Genomic DNA, 27,177 nt, shown 5'->3' with positions numbered 1-27,177 from the left:
AAAATGCGAGGAGCTCATGGAACTGAAGCTCTTAGTCCTCAGCTCATTCAAGGCATGAGAGACCCCAGATATTCATGACCAGATAACAGACAAACCAGCTTGTTCTTTTCCTACAGTGGTTTTCTTGTGAATGACCACCAAACCTTTTCTAAAGTGTGATCAAAATACAACAATGACTAATAGCTCAGGCAGGCACTGAAGGTCTGTTGCAAATGCAACTAATGACACAAGGCCCAGTTGGCTTGTACCTCTTCTTATACAAAGGGTGGGCATTTTTGTCAAACGAGAAAATGAAATACCCCCCAAAAAAAGGATAAAAAGAGGGTACAGCCTTCCATAAATTTGCATATGCTTATTAATATGTATAGATGCACATTTAGAAATAATCACTGTATTTAACTAAAAATATAATCGGGGCAGGCCTATAATTAGGCAGAGGGAGGCAATAACCTCAGGTGGCAGATGCCAGCCATTCCTCCTGAGCCCTCTGACTATTCCTTCTGGTTGGGGATCAGAGCTATGCGTCCCACACTGCCATCATATGCACTGGAGAACTCTTATGACCCTGGAGGAATCTGGAGGATACGTAGGACCCTGGTGACCCAGTCATCATACCGCCCAAGAGGAATCTGGAGGAACACTGGAGCAATCATGGTACCATCATGTGTGCTGGAGGACACTATCCTGTTCCCAGTGGTCCAGCAAGATTCAGCTGCCAGTCCAATCAATTTCTGTACATGGAATGGAGGGCTGGGGGGGTTGCTGTCTTTCCCTTTGCCTCAGGCAGCAAAATGCTTTGGGTTCATCCTGAATACAATACATCTTGCCATAGCGGAGAAGACCATGACCAGGTACGCCTGCTCAGCCTGTTCTGGTGCTGTCTATGAGTCCCTGCTCTTCCTTCTAAGGGGTCTTTATCTTTAAGTCAGACTTGGATCAGACAGGCCTTCACAAAAAGGATGCCTTCACACAGAGGAATGTTTACCGTAAAGTAGGGCATGTAGCCACCCTACTTATATGCTATTACCGGTGTGTGGAAGAACTTAGCACCGAGGCTCTTACCTGATCACAAATGAAAAGGCTATAACCGTCCTAAATGGCCCCCACCTGTTGTGTCATGCTGTTTAAAGGGTGGGACAAGGCTTCTGCTGGTGGCAACAATCACAAGTGGCTCATTCTAGCCAAAAAGGTTCATCTAATAGCCTAGAATATGCCATTAAATAGTAAAGGTAAAGTGAAATAGTAAAGTAAATTAAAAAAAATTAAATATACTTGCATTGAATTTTTTAAAAAAATAATGCAGAATCAATTCAGTGTTTTTTAAAAAAAGATTTAAATAGAGGAACTGATTGATTTAAATACAGTAGTATATTGATTTAAATATAGTAAATCGAGTCTAAGCACTTGTGAAAAGTTTACTAATAATTTAATTAAACGAGGATCTGGTTCCTCTCCACTTCTCACTAACTAATGCAGGGAAGGGAAAGCAGAACAATATATGACCTTGTAAGCAGAAAGCAGGAGCAGAAGCTCCAGAAAAACCCTCTTGCAGTGAACAGAATTGTGTTGGGTGCTAAGGCTGCAGTCTATGTACATATCAGTGTCTTCCTCTTTATAATATACTTGGGTCCCTTAGGTAATGTGTAGTAACACTTTGGGGCAGATCAAAACCTGAGCGGTAGATTCAGAGATTCACCTTCTTAGATGATTTGGTTTGCCCTGAAGTTACTGACAAAGTGTTACTAACAGAAGTTTTTGTGAAACAGGCTGTGCTGTTTGTTATTAACAACTCAGAACATCTAACAACAACCATACCTTCAGTTCCTCTAGGTCAGGTCTCTCCTTAGCCACAACAGCAGCTAAAAGCTGGTCTTCCAGCCCATCTCTGGTGACCAGAAAGTTGATCAGTGTGCATTGAGCCTGCATCTCTGGTTTGTAGTGGGGGTTGAAGTACTTGGTGTGCAGAATGAGGCGGAAGCTGGGGTGGTACTCCACCTCCTTGTCTCCTATCTTAATGCACCTGGGGATCAGAGTTTTGAGAAGTCATGAGAATAGTGAACAAACCAGTACAATTAGAGTTGCCAGGTCTCAGGTTTTCACCCGAGACTCTAGATTTTTGGAGTCCTCTCTGGGTCTCCAGGTAAGTCACCTTAATCTCCAGATTCTCAGCTTTCATTTACCCCCCGACAAGTTTCTAGGTGGTCTGGTTCACAAGATATACACCAAAATGTCAGCTGTCCCCCTCCGCAACTTCTGTTAAATAAGCTCATAGCTGGCTGCTCTAACCCTGCCCTTTCAGGTTTGTAGCCAGTAAGTGAAGTCAGGGTTGTGATTGACAAGGGATTTGTTGATCTTCAGGCACAGGCTAAGCCCCGTTGCAAGGCCGGACAACTGTTATTTTTTCCTGCTTCTGTGAAAATCTCATAAATTGAATAAGTATATAGCTTTCAGTCTTTTTCTCTCCTGTGTGTGGGAGTCAAACAAGTTTAAATTTTCCTGGGCTGTTGAAGAGGGCAGTGTTTTGAAAACCTTCCTAATATGAAGCTTTAATCCAATACTCGCTTTTGGGGAGTAAAGCTGCAATGTTGCTGTAAATTAATGAGACTTTTGAGCAAACATAGCAAAGGATTGGGTTTGTGTTGTAAATCTTTCTCTTCCCCTCCAATCCTATTTTTAAAGCAGTTAGGCAGGGTTTACTTAGGTATCACTCCTTTTACTATGCAGGAAATACTGATTTTTTTAAAATGTTCTGCAATGACCAACTGGTTTTGACAATAAACTATTATATAGCGTGTATGTATTTTTACATCTCCAGTGTGTGTGTGGGTATATATGGAATCTTTGCAACAACCTTGTGAGGTAGGGTTGCTGACTGGAAACCAAGGCAGCTCACAATGCCTTTAAAATCCAATAACCATAAAAACAATATAAACCGTTGCAGAACAGCTTAAAGTGGCATGATTCTGAATTTTGGGTTGGTATCTAGACCCATGCCTGGCAAGGACATGAGCTGTTGGCGCGAGAGCAAAAGGGCTCTGGTCCTGCAGCTCTCAACCGGGGGTGAGCAGCCTGAGCACAAGTTGCTGACCTAGAAGGCGTTAATGGAGTATGCCAGTGAGGAAGAAAAGAGTAGCGATTGGATGGCTTCAATAAGGTGCACCTCTAAATCCTAGTAATGGACATGCAACTAGTGGTACTGCGGATCATCCTTTTTGGATTATCTCGAGGATGAAGGTGTCACCCCGTTATTGTTATGGGTGTTTTGGGAGGGGAGAATGGTTGTGGATGCTCCTGGGTGAGAGGAGGGAGCTCCAGGTCTGGGTAGTGTATAGTTTTGCCCCATCTTTTGGTGACAGCTTAAGCTGGGGAAGTAGCAGCAGAAGTGGGAATGATGCAGCTACCTGTACACATGTGCTTGCGTATTTGGAGGGTGGGGCTGGTTGTGTCTGTTGTATTTTTGTCCTTTGATCTGCCAGTATTATAGTGATTATTATGTTAGTTTTAGTTTATATTGATGTTTAAGAAAATCTTTTAAGACGTTTCGTATTGTTTTAAATGTGCATTTTTTACGGTATTGTTGGTTTTTTATTATACTATAAACTGCTTAGAGACTTCTTTTGAAGTATGATGCAGTATACAAATATAATAAATAAATAAGAAGCTGAACATTGGCAGTTGAAATAGAAAATAGTGGAATAAAAGGTGTAACAGAGCCTGACTTATCTAAAGCAGGGATGGGGAATCTCTGGCTAGAAGGACTATACCATTAACATGAGATAAGCCTATTATAATTCACTAATAGGCAAAAAACCTTGCAGTTTAAGAACATACTGTGATGTTCCTGTATTAGTGTAAATATGGTAAGTGCTGTTTGTATAGGAGATACATGGTAAGTAGAATGAAAGAGGAAGGGGGAGTGAATGGGCAGTAGAATATTGGATGATTGGCTGAATGTTTAAAATGGCTGACAGTATAAAAGGAAGAAGGACAGTGGAATCTGGGGGGGGTGAATGTTAGTGGGTTGTTTTGGTGGGTTTTGAGAGGAGATTGTGTGGAGAGTTGGTGGATGTGAGGAGAGGGTGGAGTTCCGATTAATACTAAGACCAGTACCTCAGGAATAGATGTAACCATATGCTTAAGTGCCTTTTAAAGAAATCTTGTTATCTTTGTTATTCAATAAATACTTTTGGTTTACCAAAGGCCTGATCCTTGGCTGGGGTTTCACAGACCAGAAGGGAGGGTAAGGTAAATACCAAGGCTGAAGGATAACAAATGGTGGCAGCGGGGAAGGGAAGAATAACACCACAAGCAGTCTGAGTAAATCAAAGGGATTGGGACAGCTTAAGCACGCAGTCACAGAGGTAACCTAATTGAGGGAGACTCAGGCCGAGTCTCTGGGACTACTGGTTATAGGATGTGACTGGTGGTGCTGCCTAGCAGGGGGATCTGTTGAGATCTGTGCTAGAGTGGGGAGAGAAACCATAAAAAAGGACAGTCCGGACTGGTGGAGTCCCTGGTGGTGCCTAGAGACAGGCAGTAGCCACGAGCAGGTAGTAACCTGACAGGGAGAGCCAGGGAAGGGCGTCACACATACCTATAGCCCACAGATATTTCTACCAAACTTTAAAAAGCAGAGAAATTGGGCAGCTATAGTGAATGCACCGGGGATCAAGAGACCTGACCTCATCTCTGAGATGTTGGACTGCCCTACAAAATTGTCAAATGCAAACACAATTTGGGTTGGTCTTTCACAGTCCAATCCATTTCCTGTGTAGCTTGGAAAAATTTGGTAACATGTGCCTCTATTAGTGAATTTCTCTGCTTTTTAATCCGGCAGTTAAGAAATGGGATCCTGTGCAAGTCTGCCGAGAATGGATTGATCATTTGCATGTTTATTGAGTTCAGTGGGATTTACTCCCCTGCAATCATGCTTAGGATAGGTGAAACTGATCACAGGGGATGGGGAGGGGAGGAGGAGGGAGGGGAGGAAGGGCAGAGGGGAGGAGGGGGAGGGGAGAAGGCAGGGGAGGGGAGAAGGCAGGAGAGGGAGGGGAGGAGAAGGACAGGTTTGATCATTTGCATGTTTATTGAATTCTGTGCGATTTACTTCCGTGCAATCATTCTTAGGATAAGTAAAACTGACCGGGGGGAGGGAGGGCTGGAGTGGACAGGGGAGGAGGAAGAAGGAAGAGGGGAGAGGAGGGGAGGGGAGGAGGAAGCGAGAGGAAAGGGGAAGGAGGGGAAAGTCAGGTCTGATCATTTTCATGATTATTGAGTTCAATGGGATTTATTCCTATGCAATCACGGTTAGGATAGGTAAAACTGAGCATGGGGAGGAGGAAGGGGAGGGGGAAGGGGAAGGAGCAGATTGAAGGGGGCAAAGGAAGTGTGAGGGCAAGTTTGATCATTTTCATGCTTATAGAGTTCAATGGTATTTACTCCTGTGCAATCATGTTTGAGATAGGTAAAACTGACCATGGGGAGGAGGGGAAGGAGGGGATTGGAAGATGGGGATGGATAGAGAGGGGCATAGGAAGGGGGAGGGAAGGGGCATGAGGGAGGGGATAGGAGGGAGGAGAAGGGTGGGTGGGTTTGATCAGTTGCATACATTTTGAGTTCAATGGGATTTATTTCTGTGCAATCATGTTTGAAAATGGAAATGGACTGCCTTCAAGTCGATCCTGACTTATGGCGACCCTATGAATAAGGTTTTCATGGGAAACGGTATTCAGAGGTGGTTTTACCATTGCCTTCCTCTGAGGCTGAGAGGCAGTGACTGGCCCAAAGGTCACCCAGTGAGCTTCATGGTTGTGTGGGGATTTGAACCCTGGTCTCCCAGGTCATAGTCCAACACTGACCTGGGGGAGGGGCAGGGAGGGGAGGAGGAGGGGAGGAGATTAGGTGGGTGGGCACTGGGCAGAGGGAAAGCCCCTTACCTTTCCAAAAGGAAAACATTGTGAACAGTATCATTGCTTTTCAGCATTTCCTCCATCTTTTTATTCTACAGCAGGCGTAAGTAGCCTCCCACCCAAATTTAAACCAAAACTATCCCTGGCCACGTCCACACCAGGTCTTTATTTCACTTTAGAGAGTCATGGCTTCTCTCAAATGATTCTGGGAAGTTTAGTTAGTGAAGGGTTCTGAGAGTTGCTAGGAGATGCCCTGTTCCCCTCACAGAGCTTCAATCAGAATGGCTGACTGTTAAACCACTCTGGCCACTGAAGTTCTGTCAGTGGAAAAGGAATTCTTCTCAGCACCCTTCACAAACTACACTTCCCAGGATTCTTTGAGGGAAGCCATGACTGTCTCACGAGAAATCAAAGTCTGGTGTGGGTGTGGCCTCCTGATTAGCCAAGCCAAGCAGCTGTGAGTCTGGCTTTTAGAACACTGACAGTTGGTTCTTACTGAGCATGCCCGACACTATCATTGGGATCAAGCCAAAATTTCTTAAATTAAAAATCAGCCAGGCATTTTTTTAACTTTTAAAGTGCAGAAGATGAAGGTCAGAGTATTGGGCAAGGTCAGTAATAGGATTACAGGTACTCTGTGAACATGGCTGATTTTTAATGAATTTCAACAAATTATGAGAACTCAGAGAAAAAAGTCCAAAAGGGTTCTTGGGGTTTTTTCCTCTCTTTTTAGACTTTGAACTCTCGATTCTCTCTGACTGTTTTGTGTGTTGGCATGAAAATTGAGAGGGTTGTTAAGGCAGCGTTTCCAAGTTCAGGACTATAAGTTTTGTAAGGTTTTGTTTTGAAATGAGCTTATGGGAAGCATCAGAATGGCATAGAGGGTATTTTCAATTTAACACTGCGGAATGTAAAAAATCCATGCTGGCTATAGTATACAGCTGCTCTCATGGCTGTATAATCCCTGCAGACTAGAGCATGCATGGATTTACTTAACAAGGTTAGATTTATTACCATGTGTATGGCAATATTTGAGTCAAAGATATAAAAAGTAAAACCTTTCTCTAATTTAATACTTCTCCTAGTTCTCATAGGAAGGCATTTATGCTATATGGCACTTGGTTAGAGGAGATCCATAGAAAGGAGTGTTTAGAATTAGAAATCAAGATTCCTCTCCTCTTCCTTAGGAGAAAGTCCACCATGGAAATCAGAACACAGAATTTGCTAACTTGAGAGGAAAGACATGTGAACGAAAGGCTTGGCTGTATAGTTACAGGAAAAATCTGGCTGTGAACAAGCACGGAGGCACAATGGATGCATCCTTGTTCTCCAAGGATGCAGAACAACAGACCATGGCTAGTTCAGGCTTGTTCGACCAGGACAATACACACCTGGGATGATTTGCTAGGGCCTGGGAATGCCAATATGTGACATCTAGGCATTTAGTAATGGAGCATTCTGGCCATTCTGGGGACAGGCTTAACAAAATTATAGTTAACTCAGTCCAACATCGTACAGTATATTCCTAGTACAGAGAATATTATCACCAGTGCAAGTTTTTAAAGAGGGACCAGCTAAAAAGACTCTCTGCTGCACTGAAGGGATGTCTTTTTATTTATCTCCATTTAAAAAGCAGGGGGCTCTCTGGCTTCAAACACAGGAGCAATAACACACTTACTTTCCTTTCTTGATGGTGTTTCGACCTAGCAGAGGATCCAGTACAGGCTCTACAGTCTCTCCAATGTTCTCAATGAGCAGAGTGTCTCCATCAGAAACTGCTTTCTCAATGATATCTAAGTAGCTGCAGCATTGGAGGCAAAATCCTTAGGCATGTCACCCAGTGTTTTAGAATACAAAAACAGTACATTTCCTATACTGTACTAAAGGACACTGAACACATTTTGCACAAGCATTCAGAATGCCAATGCTCACAGAAAAAAGGATGCCTTATGAGAATCACTACAGTTCAGGGCTGGGTTCCCCTGGGTTCATTAATACTGGTCAGCTCTGGAGCAGGATCTGGGCAGAAGAGACTCATCCCACTGGTCCCAATATACAAACAAGAGATAATGAAGGGGTAGAGCAAGGGTCACCTATGTGGTACCCTGGATGCAGCGGTGCCCTTGAGGTCTTCCCATGGGGCTTGTGGACCCCCCAATGACTATTCACTTGGTCATGAGATGGTGGGGTTACCCTTTTCTTCCTTAAAAATCCATACAGCTGAAAACAAAAGCTGGAAGAGTGATGTTCTTTTCCACCTCCTGTTTCAGCTCTATGTGCTTTTCAAGGCTCAGATTCTACTGGATCTGACTTTTACTAGATCATATGGCACATGCTCAAAAGTCCAAATGTGACCACAGGCCTGAAATGCTTGATAACCCCTAAGTGGGCCACTGTGGGAGCACTGCTACCCTTGTCTTGGAACTGTAGACAACTCATCATTTGGAATAAAATCCAAAGAATCAGGACCAAGTAGCTATGACTCAACCTTCTCTGTCCGAGCCGAATGGCCTTCAAGTCTTCTCCATGTTTGTTCTTAATCCACTTGATCCCTTGGAGCTGGGCATCTATGATGAGTGGCCAACGCTCTGTATTACAGAGGATAGTTGCATTTTCTGTTGACATCCGGTCACTGGGGAGCCCCTGGTTATTCCATGTTGCTATATCTGCATCATCTGTTAGGAGACTCAGAGGGTCTAGCCCAGGAGTAATAGGAATTGGCACCTGCCAAAAATGAAAGTGGATCTTGCTCAACACAGTGTGATATAGAATCTCAGAATTGGCTATAATCACTCATTGGTATAGCATATGCTAAGGGTAACCAATGTAGTGCCCTCCAGATGTTGAAGGACTACAACTCCCATCAGCCCTAGCCAGCACTATCAATACTCAGGGATGACTGAAGTTATAGTTAGTAGTGGCAGGTGTGGTGGGGCAGAAGCTACCCTCCTGACACCAGCATTGCTGCAGCGAATCTGAACAGGGGTGGGGCAGAGTGGCGACGAGGTCAGGGTTGTGCTGGTGCACCAGCAGAAGCATCAGATTGGCTCCACAGAAGTGTCTGTGCTGTCACAACCTCACTGTCATGCTAATGTTGGGAGGGTGGCTGAGCAGCTCTGCCCCACCACACTGGCTGTAGTCTAATAACATCTAGAGGGAACCACATTGGGCATCACTGGAGTAGACAAATAATGTAACTGAGTTTGAGGTGGATGGTTAAAAAGAACCATCAGTGGTTATTAGCAGGGATGGCCAAAGGGGACAACTTCTTGTACTAAGTGTTTGTAAGCCCCTGGGGTTGCTGCATAGAGCAAATGATTGAAGATGTTCTATTGATTGCCAGACTGTTGTTCTGATGCAACTTGGCAGGACATATGCATAATGTATAGGGTTCCCTCCCCAACCTTAGGCACCTTAATGAAGACCTAATAAATCAGGTGATATTTACTGAAGGGAGGTGGGAGTTAGGTTACTTGGAAAAGGTATAGTTATTGGGGGTCAGGATCCCTCACTAAGTAAACACTGCAACAGGGGTCTATGAGGGCTTTAAGAGAGGCTTAAATGTTGGCTCTGTGCTGTTAAGTCTTAAAAATAAATTAGTTTAGTTTAGAAACTCTGCTAAGTGCTGTGTGACCTTAGCGTTTTTGAGCTGAAGTGATTTAGTGGACTTTTTGTGCCTGGAATCAATAGAACATAAATATTTCTGATAAATCAGAAGACTGTCTGGAAATCGCAGTTATTCCAAACACAGCTACCAGGCTGCTAACTGGGACCAAGTGTTGGGAACACATCTTGCCAAGGCTTAAAGAGTTCCCTGGCTTCCAGTCCATATCTGACTGAGCTGATGTTTATCTTTAAAGCCCTACACAGCTTGGATCAGGGTACTCGAGGGAATGTTTTCTTCCATACCACCTACCTGCCCATATATCAAGATCTTCACCTGAGGTCCTCCTCCAGAAGAAGCGAAGTGGACGGTGTACAGGGAGAGGGCATTTTTAATGATGTTCCCCTGCTTATGGTTCTCTACAGGGATACTTGCTTGGTGCCAGTTCTAAAGTCTTTTAGGCACCAGGCGAAGACCTTTTTAGTTCTCTAGGCTTTCAGCTGCTGATGTATTTTTATTTCTGGTGCGATTGTTTTTAGTACTGCCCTTAGCTGTTGTCAACCATTTTTATGATTACTGTTGTTTTATGAGCTATTATAAGGCACCCTGGAAATTTTGAATTGAAGGATGGTGTAAAAATGTTTAAAATGCATCAATCAAACAAACAAAAACAATAATCTAGCCTATGGAAGATAGCCCAAGAGGAATCCACTTGCAGCCTAGATAGCCTCTGAGATCAGAATCCCAATTCCTGGTATATATAAATATGGTTTGCCAGAATATAATATGCATCCACAAATATCTGCTTCTACATTTATGTCCCAGAGCTTCGTTCAGAGGTGCACTAATGCAATATGGCACTGAATAGATTTACCTTTAGCTGCTGTAAGTAAGGAGTCCAGAACTTGTCCAGCAGCTCAGTCCTGTACTTTTTTGTAAAATAGCCAACATAGGAAACAAATGCAGTAATCAAGAGCACATCCCCACACAAAGTCTTTTCTTGTTCACGGAAATTTTCCACAGACTCAGCCCAACGCACGTTTTCTGATGCTAATCCGCCAACCAGCCTGAAGAAATAGTTCAGAAGGTGATGTGCATTTGGTTAGCATTGCCTGGGGTTCTGGCCAGCTTTGTGTCTTGATGCTAGTCCTGAACATTCCCAGAAACAGATGAAGTGTCTGCCCTAGAATGCTTACTGCTTCAGAGAAAAGGGTGGGCAGCTTCTTCATGCTGAGGGCCAGTTTTCAAATGTAGGAGAGGCTAGAGCAGAAGCTCTACCTGCACATTCCTGACATACCTGGCCACTACTGAGAGATGTCTTGCTCTGTGTGTGTGTGTGTGTGTGTGTGAGTGAGAGAGTGTGAGTGAGTGAGTGAGTGAGTGTGTGTGTGTGTGTGTGTGTGAGAGAGAGAGAGAGAGAGAGAGAGAGAGTGTCTCTTGGTGCAATTTCTGGGATAAGACTGAAAGTGGCAGTTGTCTTTTGAAGATGATAATCAGTTAAGATCTCCAGAAGATCCATAAAAACACAAAAGGCACAGCCTTCCCGCAAATTCTAACTGCAGCTCCTCTACAACTCTGCATCTTTGACTCACTCTATCATGTAGCATTTCATTTTCAGGAAGTGGTTCAGAGCATGCTGAGAAGCATAACAAGTTTCTTCTTACCAGCTGGGGTGACCAAAAGCCCTATACTGCTGACTCCAGATACTGAGTGATCCCTCAGAACCGCAAAAATTACATGATATGAACATGCAATATGATTGGAGTTCTTTTAATTGCTTTCTGGCTTACATTATTTTAAGAACCTTTGTTTTTGACCTTTCTGGAAAAAAAGTTTTAAAATAATAATGATAATAAATTGCAATAATAATAATTACATCAACAACAATAATATGCTTAGATGCTAGGGATTTTGATAAGGAATATAATATTCCCCACCCTTGGCTTAAATTCAGAAAATATCACAGCTTGATTCTCAAAGTATTTGGTAAAACAATTTAAAGATAATACCAATAGCATAATTATTACCATCTTGTTAACTGTGATGGTATTTTATATTTAATGTATCTTTGGAACAGTGGCCAAGGCTAGGCATACTAGATTTAGGCAAATTTTGGACTCAGGAAGAATCTTAAGTACTATCCTATTCTCCCTCTTAGAAGTCCAAGATGCAGAAGTATAAAATGGTGGCTTTCATGGGGCCGAATGACTTGTAATACAGGAGATCAATGGCTGATCTTCCTAGACCTGAACTTAAAAATAAAATACCATGGCGCAAAGAGCAAACTATGTGTGTATGTGTGTATTTTGATTGGGATGGAGGGTTAAACACCCTCCCCTCACTGCAGCTCCAAACAAATTGGTAACTCCCCAGCCCCAGCTGCATTTCATTGATAAAATGATGGGAGATCAACCACAGGCTTTCTGTATAACATGTTGTTTGGCTCACTGTGAAATAAGCAAATCACAGTGGTGACCAGCCAATGCCAGCAAAGGATGCTCTAGAGAGTGTGTTTGGTTGCAAGGTACCTGTTAGCCAATGAAATAACTCTGTTAGTCGCATCAGCCTCTTGCTGGCACTTGATTTTCTCAGCTGTGGCCTTTTCAAATTCAGCAGTCAGATTGGCTAAGTTGGCATTTAGATCCTTTAAAACAATAGGTCTGCAGTTACTTACATGAAAACTCTGAAGATTGCTTGCTGCAGATGTTCAACAGATGTGTTCCCCTATTTATTTTAGTGGGGCAGTACTTATCAAGTTGTCTCTCAAAACTATGAGCATACCAATGATAAGAATCTGATATCCGGTATAAATGTACCCACAGCTATATATGGAAACTGTTTTTCATGATGTACTTCCATGTGGCTGGGGCCCACATCTTGAGGACTCAGCTATATGAGAAGGACCGATTGTGTGGGTTGCTTTTGTGCACCACAGAAAAGCAGCTCCTATGCAGCTTCACAGGTACATTTAACAGGTATGTCAATGCATGTCTGCTGTTGCTGGACTTAGGGTGCTTCCAGATGGAGGCTGTATATTGCAAGCAAGTCATTCCAATTTTGTACACGTTTGGCATGTTAGCTTCTACACATTTCTGTTTTTTCAGTCATGGATATTCATTGCTATTCTACTGCTTGCTGTTCACATCAGAGTGTGAAGCTCTGAAAGTATCCAGAGGTTTATTTGTCCCTCCCTTCCAATCTTTCCTCCCCTGCCCTTTTCTGATCTGGGCATGTGAACAGGTATTTCTGTACCTATGCATGCACAGTTAAAAAGAAATCCAAGTCAGTGTATTGTGTAAATGCTGCAAAGAACTTGGCATCCATGAGCCTTACTTGATTCCACATAAACCTCCTGTCTGGAAGCATCCTTGATTGTATTTAGCTGTTCTATAGTGCTTTACAGTTTTCAGAGCCCTTCACACTGTAATTCTTACAAAAATCCTGTAAGGTAGGAGAATATTATTACTATATTGCAGAAAGTATTAGAGGCTGCAAGCATAGTGGCTTAGGTCACTTAAAATAAATAATAAGAACTTTTTATTTTGGGAAAAAATGGCTAAGAGGAAACATGATAGACGTTTCTAAAATTATGCATGGTATGGAAAAAATGGACAGGCAGGTGTTTTTCTCCCTCTTTCATAACACTAGAAACAGGGGTCATCTGGAAGCTGAAGGGCAGGAGATTCAGGACAGACAGAAGGATGTACTTCTTCACATGGTGTACAGTTCACCTATGGCATTCGCTGCCACAAGATGTGGCAATGGCCACTAGCTCAGAGGGCTTTAAAAGGGATTAGCCAGTTCATAGTAGATAAGGCTATCAGTTGCTACTAGTCACGATGGCTGTGCATCAGTATCAGAGGCAGCCTGCCTCTGAATTACAGTTGCTGGGGAACATCACTAGGAGAGGGATATTGTCTTCATGACTTTATGCCCTGCTTATGAGCCTTCCACAGGCATTAGATTGGACAAAGTGAAAAACAGGATGGTGAACTAGATAGGTTTATCTAATCCAGCAAGGTCCTTTTCATGCTCACCTAGTGAGTTCAGATCTCATTTCAGTCACTGGCATTTTTTCAAACTGAGGTGATGGTGCACTTACTGCAATCTTGTTCTTAATCAGTGTGAGTTTCGCTTGTGCCTCTGCCAGTTCAGTGTTAGCCTCTTCCAAGGCCTGCCGCTTGGGCGCAACATCACAGTAGACTTCATAGAAACGAACAATGTTTAGGCACCATGAACACAGACCAGCGGCAGCTGTGGACTTAGACAGTATGAACTCTGGATCAAAGGTTGGATCATTTTGAAATGGTCTGCAGAGAGAAGGTTACAAAGTGGTGTTGCACTGGGGGGGGGGAAGCAAAAGCACCTTTAAGACCTACAAAGGCGCCATACAACTGATCCCTTCTATATGTTACATCCTACATGCTATATCTTACAAAAGAGGCAATTACAACTAAAACAGTGCCACACTGTTGGTATTAACTAGAAAGAGAGAAGATGGGGGTTGGCCAGTGTGAGAACTGGATGCTGGACTAAGATGGGCCTTTAGTCTGATCCAGCAAGGGCTCTTTTTATGTTATGAATCTGATTACACACTGTTCACTGCAAATATCTTGGGCAAAATATTGTGCCCGGGGAAGGTTGCCACTCATCATTTGAGCCATGCTTGCCCTATCCATTCTTTGGAGCTGTTGGCTTGAATTCACAGGGGAAATCCACTCTGGCTCAAATCCTACGGCTTCTTGTAGGACTTTGACATGAGCAGAAAAAAAGATAGCAGAAAGAGGGTAACTCCTGTAAACTGGTGGGGTTGCACAGCCTCGCTCCTGGGAAAGTAACTAGGGTCACATCCACACCACATATTTAAAGCACACGGCTTCCCCCAAAGGATCATGGGAACCGTAGTTTGTTAAGGGTGCTGGGAATTGTAGCTCTGTCAGGGGTAAACTACAATTCCAAGGATTCTTTGGGGGAAGTAATGTGCTTTAAATGAATGGTGGGGATGTGAGCTAGGAAACAACTGTATGTTTCCTGTCTCTTGACCTTAAAGTGCTGCTTCCCTTCAACGGGCAGGGCCAAATGCTGTGGTAGCAAGAGAAGCAGCTCAGTGGGGGATGGGGGGAACAAGAGACAGGGCTGGTGATTGGTATGGGCCCTTGGAGAAGATAACCTCTGCTTCTTCTCACCTATGGTCCTGTGAGCAGGCTACAATAATGTAGTTTGGTGTAAGAGCATAATTTAGATTCCTCTTACTTGAAAGCTTTCAAACAGGGCTCTGGAATATGCTCCTTGTCATATTTCTTCAGGGTATCCAGGAAACTGTCCACTTTGCCCATCATGCCTTTTGCTGCCTTCCAGCTTCTGTCCTTGGGTATCTTGCCACCTGGAGCTGTAAGGATCATCACAGCTGCTGTCACATTAACCACAGCTTCCGGAGGAGACCCAAAAGATTTCAGTTCTGTCAGGTTGTTCTGGAAAGGGAGGTGGGAGGAGATAGACAACACAAGAGAACAGTGATTTTCCACAACGAGTCAGGGGACTTAGTCACAAAATTGTAAATCCTGTAATAAAATAAGTTTCATTGAATCAAGAGCGCAAATCAACCACAATATTTGCTTTTTTAGGCAAGGTGGGCAACGATCAGGGGAAACAACTCAGGAGGGTTTCTTGGGGACGGGCGATATGGAAAGCTTTGGGAGTAGCTAATAGTCTCTTTACAGCTCCACTCTTAACGTTATGGACAATGTCCTCAACAGCAGAGGCTTAGGCTAAAAGGGCCCTGGGATTCTTGGTACCCATATCAGCTTTAGACTACCAGAGATTCTTACATTTTAGTGGTTAGCATTTTGTGATCACAGACATTTTCTATAAGAATTAAATTGCAGTTTCAAAATATTGTGAAGATTTCTCCAATGTCAATATACCTAGGACCTGGAAATGATCACTGAGGAGAATCAAGCATCCCAGAACTGCGTTGTCTCTGTTATCCAACTTCACACCAATCAGCCTTCAAAAGCCACATGATATATCACACTGCTAGTTCAACGGCCCAAAGATTTTACCTTATTGAGAGTGTCCAACGCTTCCTGAGCAGCAATCAGAGCTGGTTCAGCTTTGGCCAAATCTGTTTCACAGGCCCTTTGCTTTTCTGTTACGTTCTGGGGGCAAAAAGTCCCAAGAAAATATGAAGATTTAAAAGTGTTTATCTTTTAGCCCAGCTTTTAAATTCTGGGATCCATACCACTTTGTTTGCCTTCTCACTTTGGAGTATTTTCACAAGTGATGTTAAGAACGAGGGAGCAAGAGTGCAAAAACAAAGTATCACTTGTGAACATGGCCCAAGTGGAGCCTGGCTATTGAAAGTCCTCGACGGAAAGGACAGACTATGCTCTTACAATGCTTGGTGGGTTAAGAGGGAAGGACCAAGAGGCAAAGGCAGCCCCTCTACAAGCATAAAGTAATGGAGGAGATGGTAGCTCTGGGGAAATCACCTTAATTTCTCCACTGTTGCCCTCCATCTTTGTGGGGGGTGGGTGCATGGCACACTAAGGTTTTCAGTGCTTTGATGCATATTGGAAAGTGAAATAGTACTGAGCTGCAGGAACCAATAAGTGCTATTGTGACTAAATGGAAAGTTGCAGTGTTGTTAATATGACTGGATGCACAGTGGAAATTTAGTCAATTGTGCCAGTCTTCATTATATAGTTGCAAAGCACTTCTAGTTGCGAAGTCACATCTTATAAAGGTATAGTCTCTTCTTGCACTGCAGTGGATCATAATAAACAGTGCTGGTGCTAGCTAGGGGAAATGGAGACTTGTAGCAAAACAGGATAAAGATCCCATTAGTACTATATAGCACATTTATGTGAAACAGACTGGCTAGCATTGTATCATTGCTCAATCCTTATGCAATTCTTTACTAGGAGCATTCTGCCTCCTACAGGAGACTGGTCAAGATGACACTGGGGTACCACTGCATCCCTGGGTCTCTGACTCGGGTCACCCCACCAAAAGCCCATGTAGTTATACATCATCAGAAAATAAAAATCCTCTGTAGTTAAGAAGAAGCTTCCAGGAATTAGAGCATGGTATGTTGTTCATTGCTGTGTTATAAACATAAAATGCTGCTCAAAAATGCACCTACCCTTTCCCTAATTGACCTCTTGCCTTTTCCTCATCTCCTGCAATGTATGCAGCCAACATCAGAAAAAAGTGGTACGTACCGTATTAATGACCTGCACTTTAAGCTCCTCTTCATCAGCAATTGCTTTCTCTCTGCTCACTTTCTCTGTTTCTATCCCTACTACTTGGATTAATTTGTCAGCATCTTCATTCTTATGCTTGAGCTCTAACTCTTGAACAGCAAGTTTGGCTTTCAGATCATCAACCTACAAAGTCCAGCAGGAAAGCAAGCTCTAAGACAGAACTGAAGCAGGGTGGTGGTGGTGGAAGACATGTTTTGTAAACCCCCTCCCACAGTGAAATGCATTGATCTATTTTTGTTATTTTTCAGAGTGCCTAAGAAATGGGAGTTGAAATATCTGACCATTCAGAGTGAGAGCAGGAAACATTGCTCTCACTCTGATTTGGCTTCATGGCATCACCACACAGCCAAAGCTGATTGATTAGATTTCCTGACAATGTTACGTTCCCTACTGTCACTAATTTGGAGTTGTGAAGTAGTCACATAGCCAAATTTGGCTGCCTATGTGATGATATGACCTTTTTTAATAGGTGAAAATTTAGCATATCCCCAGTTAACATCTAATAAATTGTAGTAAAATTGAAATTAGTTCTTCCAAACAGCCTCAATAGATGTTCAGAAAGGGATAAAGGGAAAGCAATGTGACAGGACAGAAAGGGATGAAAAGCAAACAGATTTGCTCATGAAATATATTCTAGGGCTCCTCTTAGAGAAGTCAATCTGAGCACCTGTCACTATGTCCATGTCAGACAACCTCCCCACTCCACTCATAAAACAACGACCCTGAAATTGCTAAGATGTACCCTTGTTTACTGTGCATGGTGGCTCTTGCGTTACTTTCATTCCTGTCTCTTCCTCCCACCAGCATCATCACTCTGTGGCTGACAGCAGCTTCAAGAGGACAAATGAAATTGGGAAAGTGGTGCTGGAGGAAAAGATGCACCCCCTTCCTCAAGCCTGACAACTCCGATCCAAATTGGGCCCACACGTGGCTGCTTTTAATGAAATAAAAAGATGGCAAAAGATCCAGTCACAGATCTCCCGCATCACGTGCAGTTTAAGCTCCCAAACTGTACATCATAAGGAGTTCTTTCCAATGTTGGCAGGTTGGCTATGAGCCTATAAACCTGAGAGACTCCACCCCAACATGGCCTATACGATTTTAAAATGGCTTAAGTATGGTTCACTTTGCAAAGAGGCTGATTAAGACGTCTCAAATGAGGATATTGACAGTCATATGCATAGGACATGGCCTTTGGCAATCCAATCAATACAATTCCAAAAGTAATTGTAAAGGTTTGGGCCTCAGAAGAGGAGCCCGTTGTTCATCTCTTACCAAGCTAGCTAAAAAGTTTAATACCACCATCTGTCTTCACAAAAGAAAAGTCCATTACCCTGACCATATGACTCATAATAAGTATGGAAATTGAGGAATAACACCTTCCTGATCCAATAAATTCTGCATTCTCCTTTGAGGTTTTTGTCCAGAAAGGTGTACAAACTGGACTCCTAGAGCCATGTTCTAGGCTCTAGTTGCCCAGTTCCACTATACAATCACTGTTCTGAGTTTGGTTACTCTACCTGAAATTGCCTGCTGAATCACTTGGCCAGCCAGATCCCAGGGTTCTGACTCCCTTGCTTTCCTTCACTATCTCCGGACTCCTGCTTGCTGAAACAGATGCTCCTGCTTGCTGAAGCTGCTTCAAAAGCCCTTTTCAGAGCTTCATTACTTTTCCTGCTTTCTCTTGGACCTTTGTTAGCCAAAGCATAGATCCAAGTAGCCATGTTGGGGTCTGCCTGCTGCATTTGCTCTTTCCCTGCCTGACCCAGGATCGTGCCCCAGTTCTACTGGGAAAGGCCTATCTTGCTCTTTATCCTTTCTTCTGGAGGTCCTTTCCCTACAAATTGTAGTCTCCACATCTGCTCCCTCTGCCTACCTTTGACTGTGTGTGTGACTGTGCTTCAGAAGCCATACTCTGGTTTTCCCTGCCCAACTGCACATGATTGAGGCCTAGTTCGCAAAGTGAGCCGAGAGAGAGAGAGAGAGAGAGAGAGAGAGGCAGGCTAGTGAGCCTTCCTCATTTGTGCTGAATTCAACCTCCCTATCTCCTCTTATGTCTTGGGGGCTTGCTCCTTCATGTGTGTGTGTATGTGTGTTAATTTAGTTGTGATTAAGATTGTTTAGTTAATTCCCTCACATATTGTTACTGAGCCACTTCCATTGATGCTGATATGTACTGCTGCTGAGCTATTCCCCACTGAAGTGTTAAATGTGTATGTTTTGATTCTCTTTGTGTATGCTCAATAAATATCCCCAAGTTTCAGACCTGTGTGAGTGTAAGTTACTGGGTAAGGGCACAATCCAACTCACCTATCCACCGGGCTGGGGTGAACTGGATGCCGCAGAGTCTGGGCTGTGCCGGCAGGCTCTTGGCAGCAGCCCTCCACCACAGCTGAGCCGTGGCACCACCAGGAGCCTGCCAGTGATGCCAGGAGTCCACTGGAGATGGCCAGCCTGGCAGAAGGCCCAAAAACGGGGCATTCCAGAAGCATGGCAGGGGAGGAGTTGCAGGGGTGACTTATGCAAGATCCTCCTCACGTTCAGACCCCTCCCCCTGTTCCCAATCCCACAGCAAACTCCGCCGGCCAAAAGGCCGGCACAGTAAAATAATTTTTTTTATTCCCCATTGTGGCCTATGGCTATGGGAAGGCCTTATTTCCCAGGAGGCCTGTTTGTTGGAGCTGGTGCTTCCCATTTGGTTTGCACACAGGCTCCTGATGGAACCAAAGTTCAGCCAGGCTGGCGGCTCCCAAGAGGGAGGAGGATCCCGCAGAGCTTTTCGCTAGCTGCTCCTCTGCCAGCTCCCCCTCCGCCAGCTTCCCGGCATTTGGAGTGCTCTGTCCATCTGCCAAGATGCACTATTGCCAAAGTCTAAAGATCCTAATTCACAAAGCTCCTAGAACGTGTGAATGCGAAACACATGTCTACAGAGGAGTCTTGCTAACACCCTCACTGCCTCTTAAAAGAGACAGATTGACTACCAAAATCAGCCTAGGCAAGCTGAGGCCCACAAGAAAGGTAGAGACAAGCTTAACCCTTTCTCCTGTTTTGCAGCTCAAAGTCAGACACAAGAAAGCTATGCCTCCACCTGCCCCATGAGTTCAAGCTGAGATGGATATTTTGAGCTGAACAATGAATGCAGGGGAAAGCTCTGAACAGCCTCTCTTCATCCTCTCTTCTTTCACTGTAATGTTTAGGCTGCCCAAGCTGATTCTGGCTTTTGTAAAAACATGTGGAGAAAAAACCCTCACAAAACTCCATGTAATGTATAACTTGAGCCTGATATCACTTGATTATCACCATGCAGGAGTATTAGGCAATGAATTAAATGTGGCTGGAACATGAACTGACTGTTCATCTGGGAAATAATGAATGTCTTTATTGAAGGAGTATCTTTAACATATTTTTTTTGTGGGGCGACAGATTTCATAGAGGACAGACCTTATCCTAACTTGAGTTTCACCCAATACAAAATACAGAACTTTTGCATTGTTCACAATCCTCAATGACTAAAATGTAGCACCCAATATTCTATTAGCTAAGTAACCTCATTAAATTTGGTTGAAAATAACAGCAATTCTGTGGCCCAGCCAATAATAGACCAAAGCAGTGACCTTGGAATTGTAATTTCAGCATGACACAAAGAATGTGCATTCATTCACACGCATACCTGTGAGGCTGTACTCTGGAGTTTCATTAAACCATTCTCTAGCCTCTCAATTTTGGCAATAAGCTCTCTTCTTTTTTTAGCCAGCAGGTTCTGGTAAAGTTTGATCTGTTCCAGGAAAGTCTTTGGGGTGGTATAATTATACCGCCTCTCTGTGGCCAGATAGACCTTAGACATTTCATTGACAGTTTTATGGACAAATGACATAAACAGACTGATGGAGGTCTTAACATCATGCTGAAAAAAGGACCACAAAATATCAAGTCAGCCGCATATGAAACAATAGATGATTATCAGAGATGCAGTGAACTGTTAAATAAAGTGTTACTAATTCAGTTATGGTTTTTAAAACATGCTCAGTTTATAAACATTTTATTTATTTTTTTGCTATGTAAAAGGTAAAGGTGTCCCCGCACTCATAGTGCGAGTCGTTTCCAACTCTTAGGGTGATGTCTTGTGATGTTTACTAGGCAGACCATATATATGGGGTGGGATTGCCAGTTCCTTCCCTGGCCTTTCTTTACCCCCCAGCATATGCCAGGTACTCATTTTACCGACCATGGATGGATGGAAGGCTGAGTGGACCTCGACCCCTTTTACCGGAGATTCGACTTCCTCCTTCCGTTGGAATCAAACTCCGGCCGTGAGCAGAGCTTCAGCTGCGTTACCGCCTCTTACCACTCTGCACCACGGAGGGTCTTTTGCTATGTAGAATTTATTAATTTACCAAGCATTATTTTCATTAATCTAGACTTTATTCTCCAATTTTAAAAATGTTCATAGGTTGTAATCCTAAACCAGTCTTATATTTGCTCACTAAGGGTGACAAGAAATTGCATGCAGGGAAGGGTATAAACTTCTACACAGGTGAATGAGTGCTCTGGCAAGACACCTTTGTTCCTCTGTATCCAGCATAGAAATGCAGCAGGCTGCCACAGGAGGAACGGAACTCTCTGTCCTTCCTCTCCAGCCCCAGTAAGCTGGTAATTGTTTTTTACAGCTAGTAACTTTTGTGGGCTTATTTACAAGGCCATCCTAAGCACACGAGCACATTGGGAAAGACCAATGCATTTCCACACAGACACATATAGGAAACTCCATCAGAAATGGTCCCCATAGGCATTATTTGACAGGGTTACACTTGGCTCATGAATGCAACTGGAGGCCACACAGTGAAAAGAGTCTCATTTAAGATGCTTGGTTTTGTTTAACTGCTTTTTCAGCCAGTTTGAATTTTTACATCTGTTAATTTGAATTGACTTCACTTGGTTCTTTTTGTCACTTCAGTGCTGATGAAAGAATGAATTACAATTATCAAGCTGAGTTAGAGTTACCTTATTTGAATTAGTTCCAGTTTCATACAACAAGCAAAAGAAGCATTTTAATAAAAGCATATATTTGTGCAAATCTGAATACTTTGAACATCAGGCCTGTATTTGTTTCAGTTCCAACCTCTACCTAGTTCTAGTGAACCAGCTGCAGTTACTGGGACAAAACACTAAAATCAGGGACTAGCTGTTTCCACAGAGTGCATATTTAACACCTGATTCAGTTGTGGAAATGTTAGTATGTGGTAGCAAAATGAATACTACTCTAAGGTTCTGAGGTTTTGCATGCCTCAACTTCCTTTGTTTAAATATGCAACATGAGCATTGCCATATAATACAGTGCCTATTAATGATTAATGGACTTAGGAGGGGAAAGCATGTACTTAAGCGGAGAGACCAAGGCTCTGTTGATGAATATTTGCATTAACTAGTCTCACGGGGACACTGATGTTAATATATATCTCAAGAAACAAAAATGAGACTCATTGGTGTTGGACTTGCACCAATGCTTTTTACCTACTGCACATGCCAAAAATAAAAATAAACAAATATGATAGCAAGTTATTTCCAAGAAGTAAAATCTCCAGACGAAGATCTAGAAAGCTGGGCTTTTAACAGCATCTCTTCACTTTTCCATGTGTTTGCAAGCAGACATTGTGTGAAATAAGATTTCTAACAGAAAACAGACTAATTTGCACCTCACTGGAAACCACAGTTGCATATCTGGGCTGTTTTTCTCTTCCTTGCTACCGTGCAGAGGAAATAAACCACAACCTCTGATTTAGCATTGCATTTGAAGCAGGGATTGTGGTTTGTTTTGTTCCAACAAACCACAGTTAGTAAGCCAAGAACAAACCTTGTCTACAGATTGTGATTTGTTGGAACAAATTAGAACCCCTGCTATGGGCATAACGCTAATTCAGGAGTCATGGGTGGTTTCTCCCCAGCACTGGGGAACTAAAGTGGGTGTGACTGGATGGTTTATTGCTTATTGTAATGTGCAACTGTGGCCAATGAAAATAATATTCAGAAGATGTATAACTGCTTAGGTAGTAAGCAGCCATCTCTTTGGTAACCAGAATCCTGCTACTGTAAGCAGAGAGGCTGTCAGAAAACATTTTAAAAGCTGGGAGGCATATTGTTTTCCCTTATTGGGGCTAAGAATAATCCAGACACCTTGACCAAATCTACTTTAAAGACTTCGTACCCTTTGACAGAAGAGCTGCTGACCCTTTATTGCTGAAGCTGCAATCCTAAGCATACTTACTAGGGAGCAAGCCCTACTGAGCTCAGCAAGATTTACTTCTCAATAAACATGCATAGAATTGCATTGCAATTTATGTGCCATATTTTTGAAACAGATCTTCGCATAACAATTGTATATACCATATGTTACTTTCTGCAGTTCTCGATTCGATAATTAAATGCTGTTACTGTTCTCACTATTCCTATCAAATTAAGCACGGAGGAAACCCTGTCCCAACTGGTCAAAGTTACCTGACCCTTAGTGAAACCACCACACCTCTCCCTAGCTTAAAAAGAGAGATGTTTTAACACTTTCCCTTGATTTTGACTGGACTTGGCTGGGCTGGCAAAGTGACCAAATGTAGCTGTGCTCGAAACGGCAGGTCAGAAACATACCACTTATATTTAGAACTAACACATTGTGTTGTCATTTATTTAGACAGATTGCATGGGTTTTTGAAGTCCAATTCTGTGCCTATTTTTCAGTTTTCTTAAATAAATGTGAATGTTTAAAAATATATTCCTGATAGCTTTGCCTTAAGTTCGCTTAAGTATGCCTCATGGTTTCTTAGTCTTATAATACCGCTACTCTACACTACATAGGTGGTTATAGTGATATTGAGATGGCAAAAAAGCAAAGCTGGATGGCTTCTATCTCAAGAAACGAAAAGAGAGACAAGCCCAGATCAGTTGATAATTTAAACCATTGTTTGGGTGATTTAGAGTGAACCATGGTGGGACTGGAGCTCATGCACTCTCCTTTCCAGTGCAAAGAGGAAGAGAGTGAAAATTATTTGATCCTAGTTTGCTTTAACTAACATTTGTTAAAACACACCACAGTTCCTAGTGTTCATATGTAATGCAATGCGGCACTTTAGTCTGTTCTAAAATAAAAGCAGAAGCTTTCTCTCTCCTCTCATGTGCAGTGGAGGAGTGGCTGGGGGAATGCACAGACCTGAGGCTCACTGCAACTCCCGATGATCTAAACCAGAGATGGGGAACCTGTGGCCCAGGGGCTGCCTGTGGCCCTTGGTCTAATTTCATGTGATGTTGGGGAGCCCAGCGAGAGAGAGACAGAGAGAGAGAGAGAGAGAGAGAGAAAGAGAGAGAAAGAGAGCAGGAGGGGAGAATGGATGGAATAATGGAAGCAGCAAGGAAAATCCCCTCTGCAAGTGTTCTGTTCATAACTCGGGGGGGGGAAGGAGGGGAATATGGGAAGGAGGATCCAAAATGGATGAACTGATGGAAGGGGGGAGGATGCCTTTTGCAAGCCAGTCTTTCAGTCCTTTGACAAAAATAATATGACTTTCCCCTTGCAGCCTACTGGGGAGGAAAAGAGTGGCAGAAAAGGGGTGCCCCACTCAATTTTGGTTCTAGCTACACCCTCTTTTGGCTTTGGCCCTGCCCACCATTGACTTTGGTCTTACCCACTGCCAACATGTGCTCTCTCAACAAGGAATTCAGCCCTCAACAGAAAAATAGGTTCCCCATCCCTGATGTAAAATATGGTTTACATGATCATCTGAATTGTGATACATACTTTCAGCCAGAGTAATTACCCCTTTACTCAGCGTGCATATTTTGTCTAATCCCATTTATCAATGCACAGGTTGGTGCCAATGAGATACCCTGGGTTAGAGAATGACTGGCACTTTATTCTCTTTGTTAGTAACCTATGTACTCAGGCTGCAAGTCTAGAGGAGTGGAGAGAATGTCATCAGATCAGTCCTGAATGTAAAACAGCAATGGAACATTGGCAGAAATTGTCCCCCTTAGTACCATGTTATGATGGGGAATGCCATGCCCATTGTAATGGCATCGCTAGAAATTATACAACTGTAGATGTGGGCCCACCTCAATTCCTTCAGTCTCCTCTAGGAACCTTGCACTGACAGACACCAATGCATCTTCAGGCCATTCATGAAACCAGTCAATGGCTGTGCAGTTCACTACAGCAGGGAATTTTCTTGCCCGCACACGGAGGGTAGACCCCACAGGAGAGAAACAAAGGATCACCTGAAGGCAGGAAAAAAACACTGCTCAGTAAGAACATCAGAAGAGCCCTACAGGAACAGGAGAACGGTCCATCTAGTCCAGCATCCAGTTCTCACGGTGGCCAACCAGATGCCTCTGCGAAGCCCACAAGTAGGACCTGAGCATAGCAGCGCCACTCTCCCCACTTGTGATTCCCAGCAACTGGTATCCAGAGGCACACTGCCTCTGCCAGGGGAGGCAGAACATAAGGCTGCCAATGAGCACTAGCCACTGATATCCTCCCCCTCCAGGCCAATGTGCAGGACTGTCAGTACCAAATTATTTGGAGTGCTATTGAAAAGCCAGAAGAAAACAAGGCCAATTGTGTTCCATATACAAAATACTGCTCTGCTTGGAAAGGATGAGAATTCTAATTCTAAGCATTTGTGACTCGGAGTCCTGCCTTGCTACAAGGTACATTGGGATGAAAACTTGGCTACATGATCACTTTGATTCTTAGGGTGTATGGTGGCTTCCTAATGGTACTGAGTTTCCAATTGGTCTAATTATAGCATTGTCTATTCTTGTACCATCCTGCTCAACAGCCCCCATATACATGCCATATTCTGTTTGCTTAAGTCCTACAGAAAATGAGATACTTTTAAAGCTTTTCCTCTCCGCCACAAGTAAAGATACAGGAACATGTCAGGTACACTGAACAAAATGAAAATCCAAATATTGGACTGCCTTCAAGTCAATCCCAACTTATGGCTACCCTATGAATAGGGATTTCATGGTAAGCGGTATTCAGAGGGGGTTTACCATTGCCTCCCTCTGCGGCTAGTCCTCCCCAGTTGGCTAGGGCCTGCTCAGCTTGCCACAGGTGCACAAGCCAGCCCCTTCCTTGTCCACAACTGCCAGCTGGGCAGAGCTTGGAAAAGTTACTTTTTTAAACTACAGCTCCCATCAGCCCCAGCCAGCATGGCCACTGGATTGGGCTGATGGGAGTAGTAGTTCAAAAAAGTAACTTTTCCAAGCTCTGCAGCTGGGGGGCAACTGGGCTCCTTGGGACTATGTAGCTTGCCCACGGATAGGTGGCAGGGCACGTAACCCCTGAGCCACTCACTATGGAGGTGATCTTTAGCTGGCCCTTACACCCAGGAGACACAAGCGGGGATTTGAACTCACAGACTTTGGACTCCCAGCCAGGCTCTCCTCCCCACTATGCTATACCAGCTGTTCAATCTTATTATTTCTTTTAAAATTTATCAGTTGTCTTTCCAATTAAAGACACTTTAAAGATTGAAACCTTATTATGGCATAAACGTTCACAAACTAGCGACCACTTCATTGGATGCACAAAGTATAAGCCCCAATAGGCAGGTAAATATACATGTAGGTGTAAAGGGGAAAAAAAGTATAAACCGTTGTCTCAATATACAAACTGTGACAATTCACTTAAAGAGTAAATGTATGCCAGACAAGCAGTGTGACCATTTCCTGCAGTGGGCGTGTGTGGGGTGTGTGTACAAGATTCCCTTCAACTCACAGCAGTTGTCATTGACAATAACAAATTCACCCCGCTAAGCTCATGGTACATCAGAAATATTATATAAAACAATACAAGAGCAAGCAAAATCAGAATAGCATTGCCTAACACAAGACCTCTTGTTCTACAAAGGAGGTTTTTGTTGGGTGGGGGAAGAGATGTCCTAGGCTAAATGAGTTTGAGGACTGGAGAATGCAAATCCCCTGCCTCATTAAAAGGTTCAGATCTGTTTCATCTGCTGAAGAGAGGGGTGAAACCTAAGTCCAGTCATCAACCAGGTAAGACTACCCAAAGTAGGGATGGAAGGATCTGGCTGTTTTGGTTTTCTCTCTTTCTCATGTTTCCAGTCTTAAATTCAGTTCTCCACATTTCTACAGCAATTTGTAGATTTTTTATAAAAACATCCTCATGAAAATTCTTCAGCATTTTAGTGCAAATTTCTCCTAATAAACTCATTTTTGTAGGCAGTTTTGACTAACGTACACATTTTTGCAAGCCATGTCTCATCACATACGGCACTTTTTCATATTTTCACTCATATATTCATTTTTATGCACACTTTCCCCTAGTATATGCGGTTTTGTAAACATTGTTTACATTGAAATTTAGCCTTCATCTATCCCCTGATGGAGACCC

At 43.2% G+C, this 27,177-nt stretch overlaps 1 protein-coding gene across 1 annotated transcript in view; it reads right to left on the bottom strand.

The window, feature by feature from the left end:
• The window catches only part of LOC133379834 (dynein axonemal heavy chain 17-like), a 57,182-nt gene that overhangs the window by 13,994 nt on the left and 16,011 nt on the right, over positions 1-27,177 (bottom strand). The window contains 13 exon segments of the mRNA XM_061615862.1: positions 1,816-1,908; positions 1,910-1,995; positions 1,998-2,020; positions 7,588-7,710; positions 8,398-8,633; positions 10,388-10,580; positions 12,042-12,157; positions 13,616-13,823; positions 14,767-14,984; positions 15,576-15,671; positions 16,737-16,901; positions 20,449-20,682; positions 24,873-25,034. Coding sequence (XP_061471846.1) covers positions 1,816-1,908; positions 1,910-1,995; positions 1,998-2,020; positions 7,588-7,710; positions 8,398-8,633; positions 10,388-10,580; positions 12,042-12,157; positions 13,616-13,823; positions 14,767-14,984; positions 15,576-15,671; positions 16,737-16,901; positions 20,449-20,682; positions 24,873-25,034 — 1,953 coding nt within the window.

Source organism: Rhineura floridana, chromosome 3 (assembly GCF_030035675.1).
Source record: "Rhineura floridana isolate rRhiFlo1 chromosome 3, rRhiFlo1.hap2, whole genome shotgun sequence".
NCBI classification, from domain to species: Eukaryota; Metazoa; Chordata; class Lepidosauria; order Squamata; family Rhineuridae; genus Rhineura; species Rhineura floridana.
The sequence above is the reverse complement of the archived record's forward strand: the minus strand, read 5'-3'. Positions and strand labels throughout refer to the sequence as shown.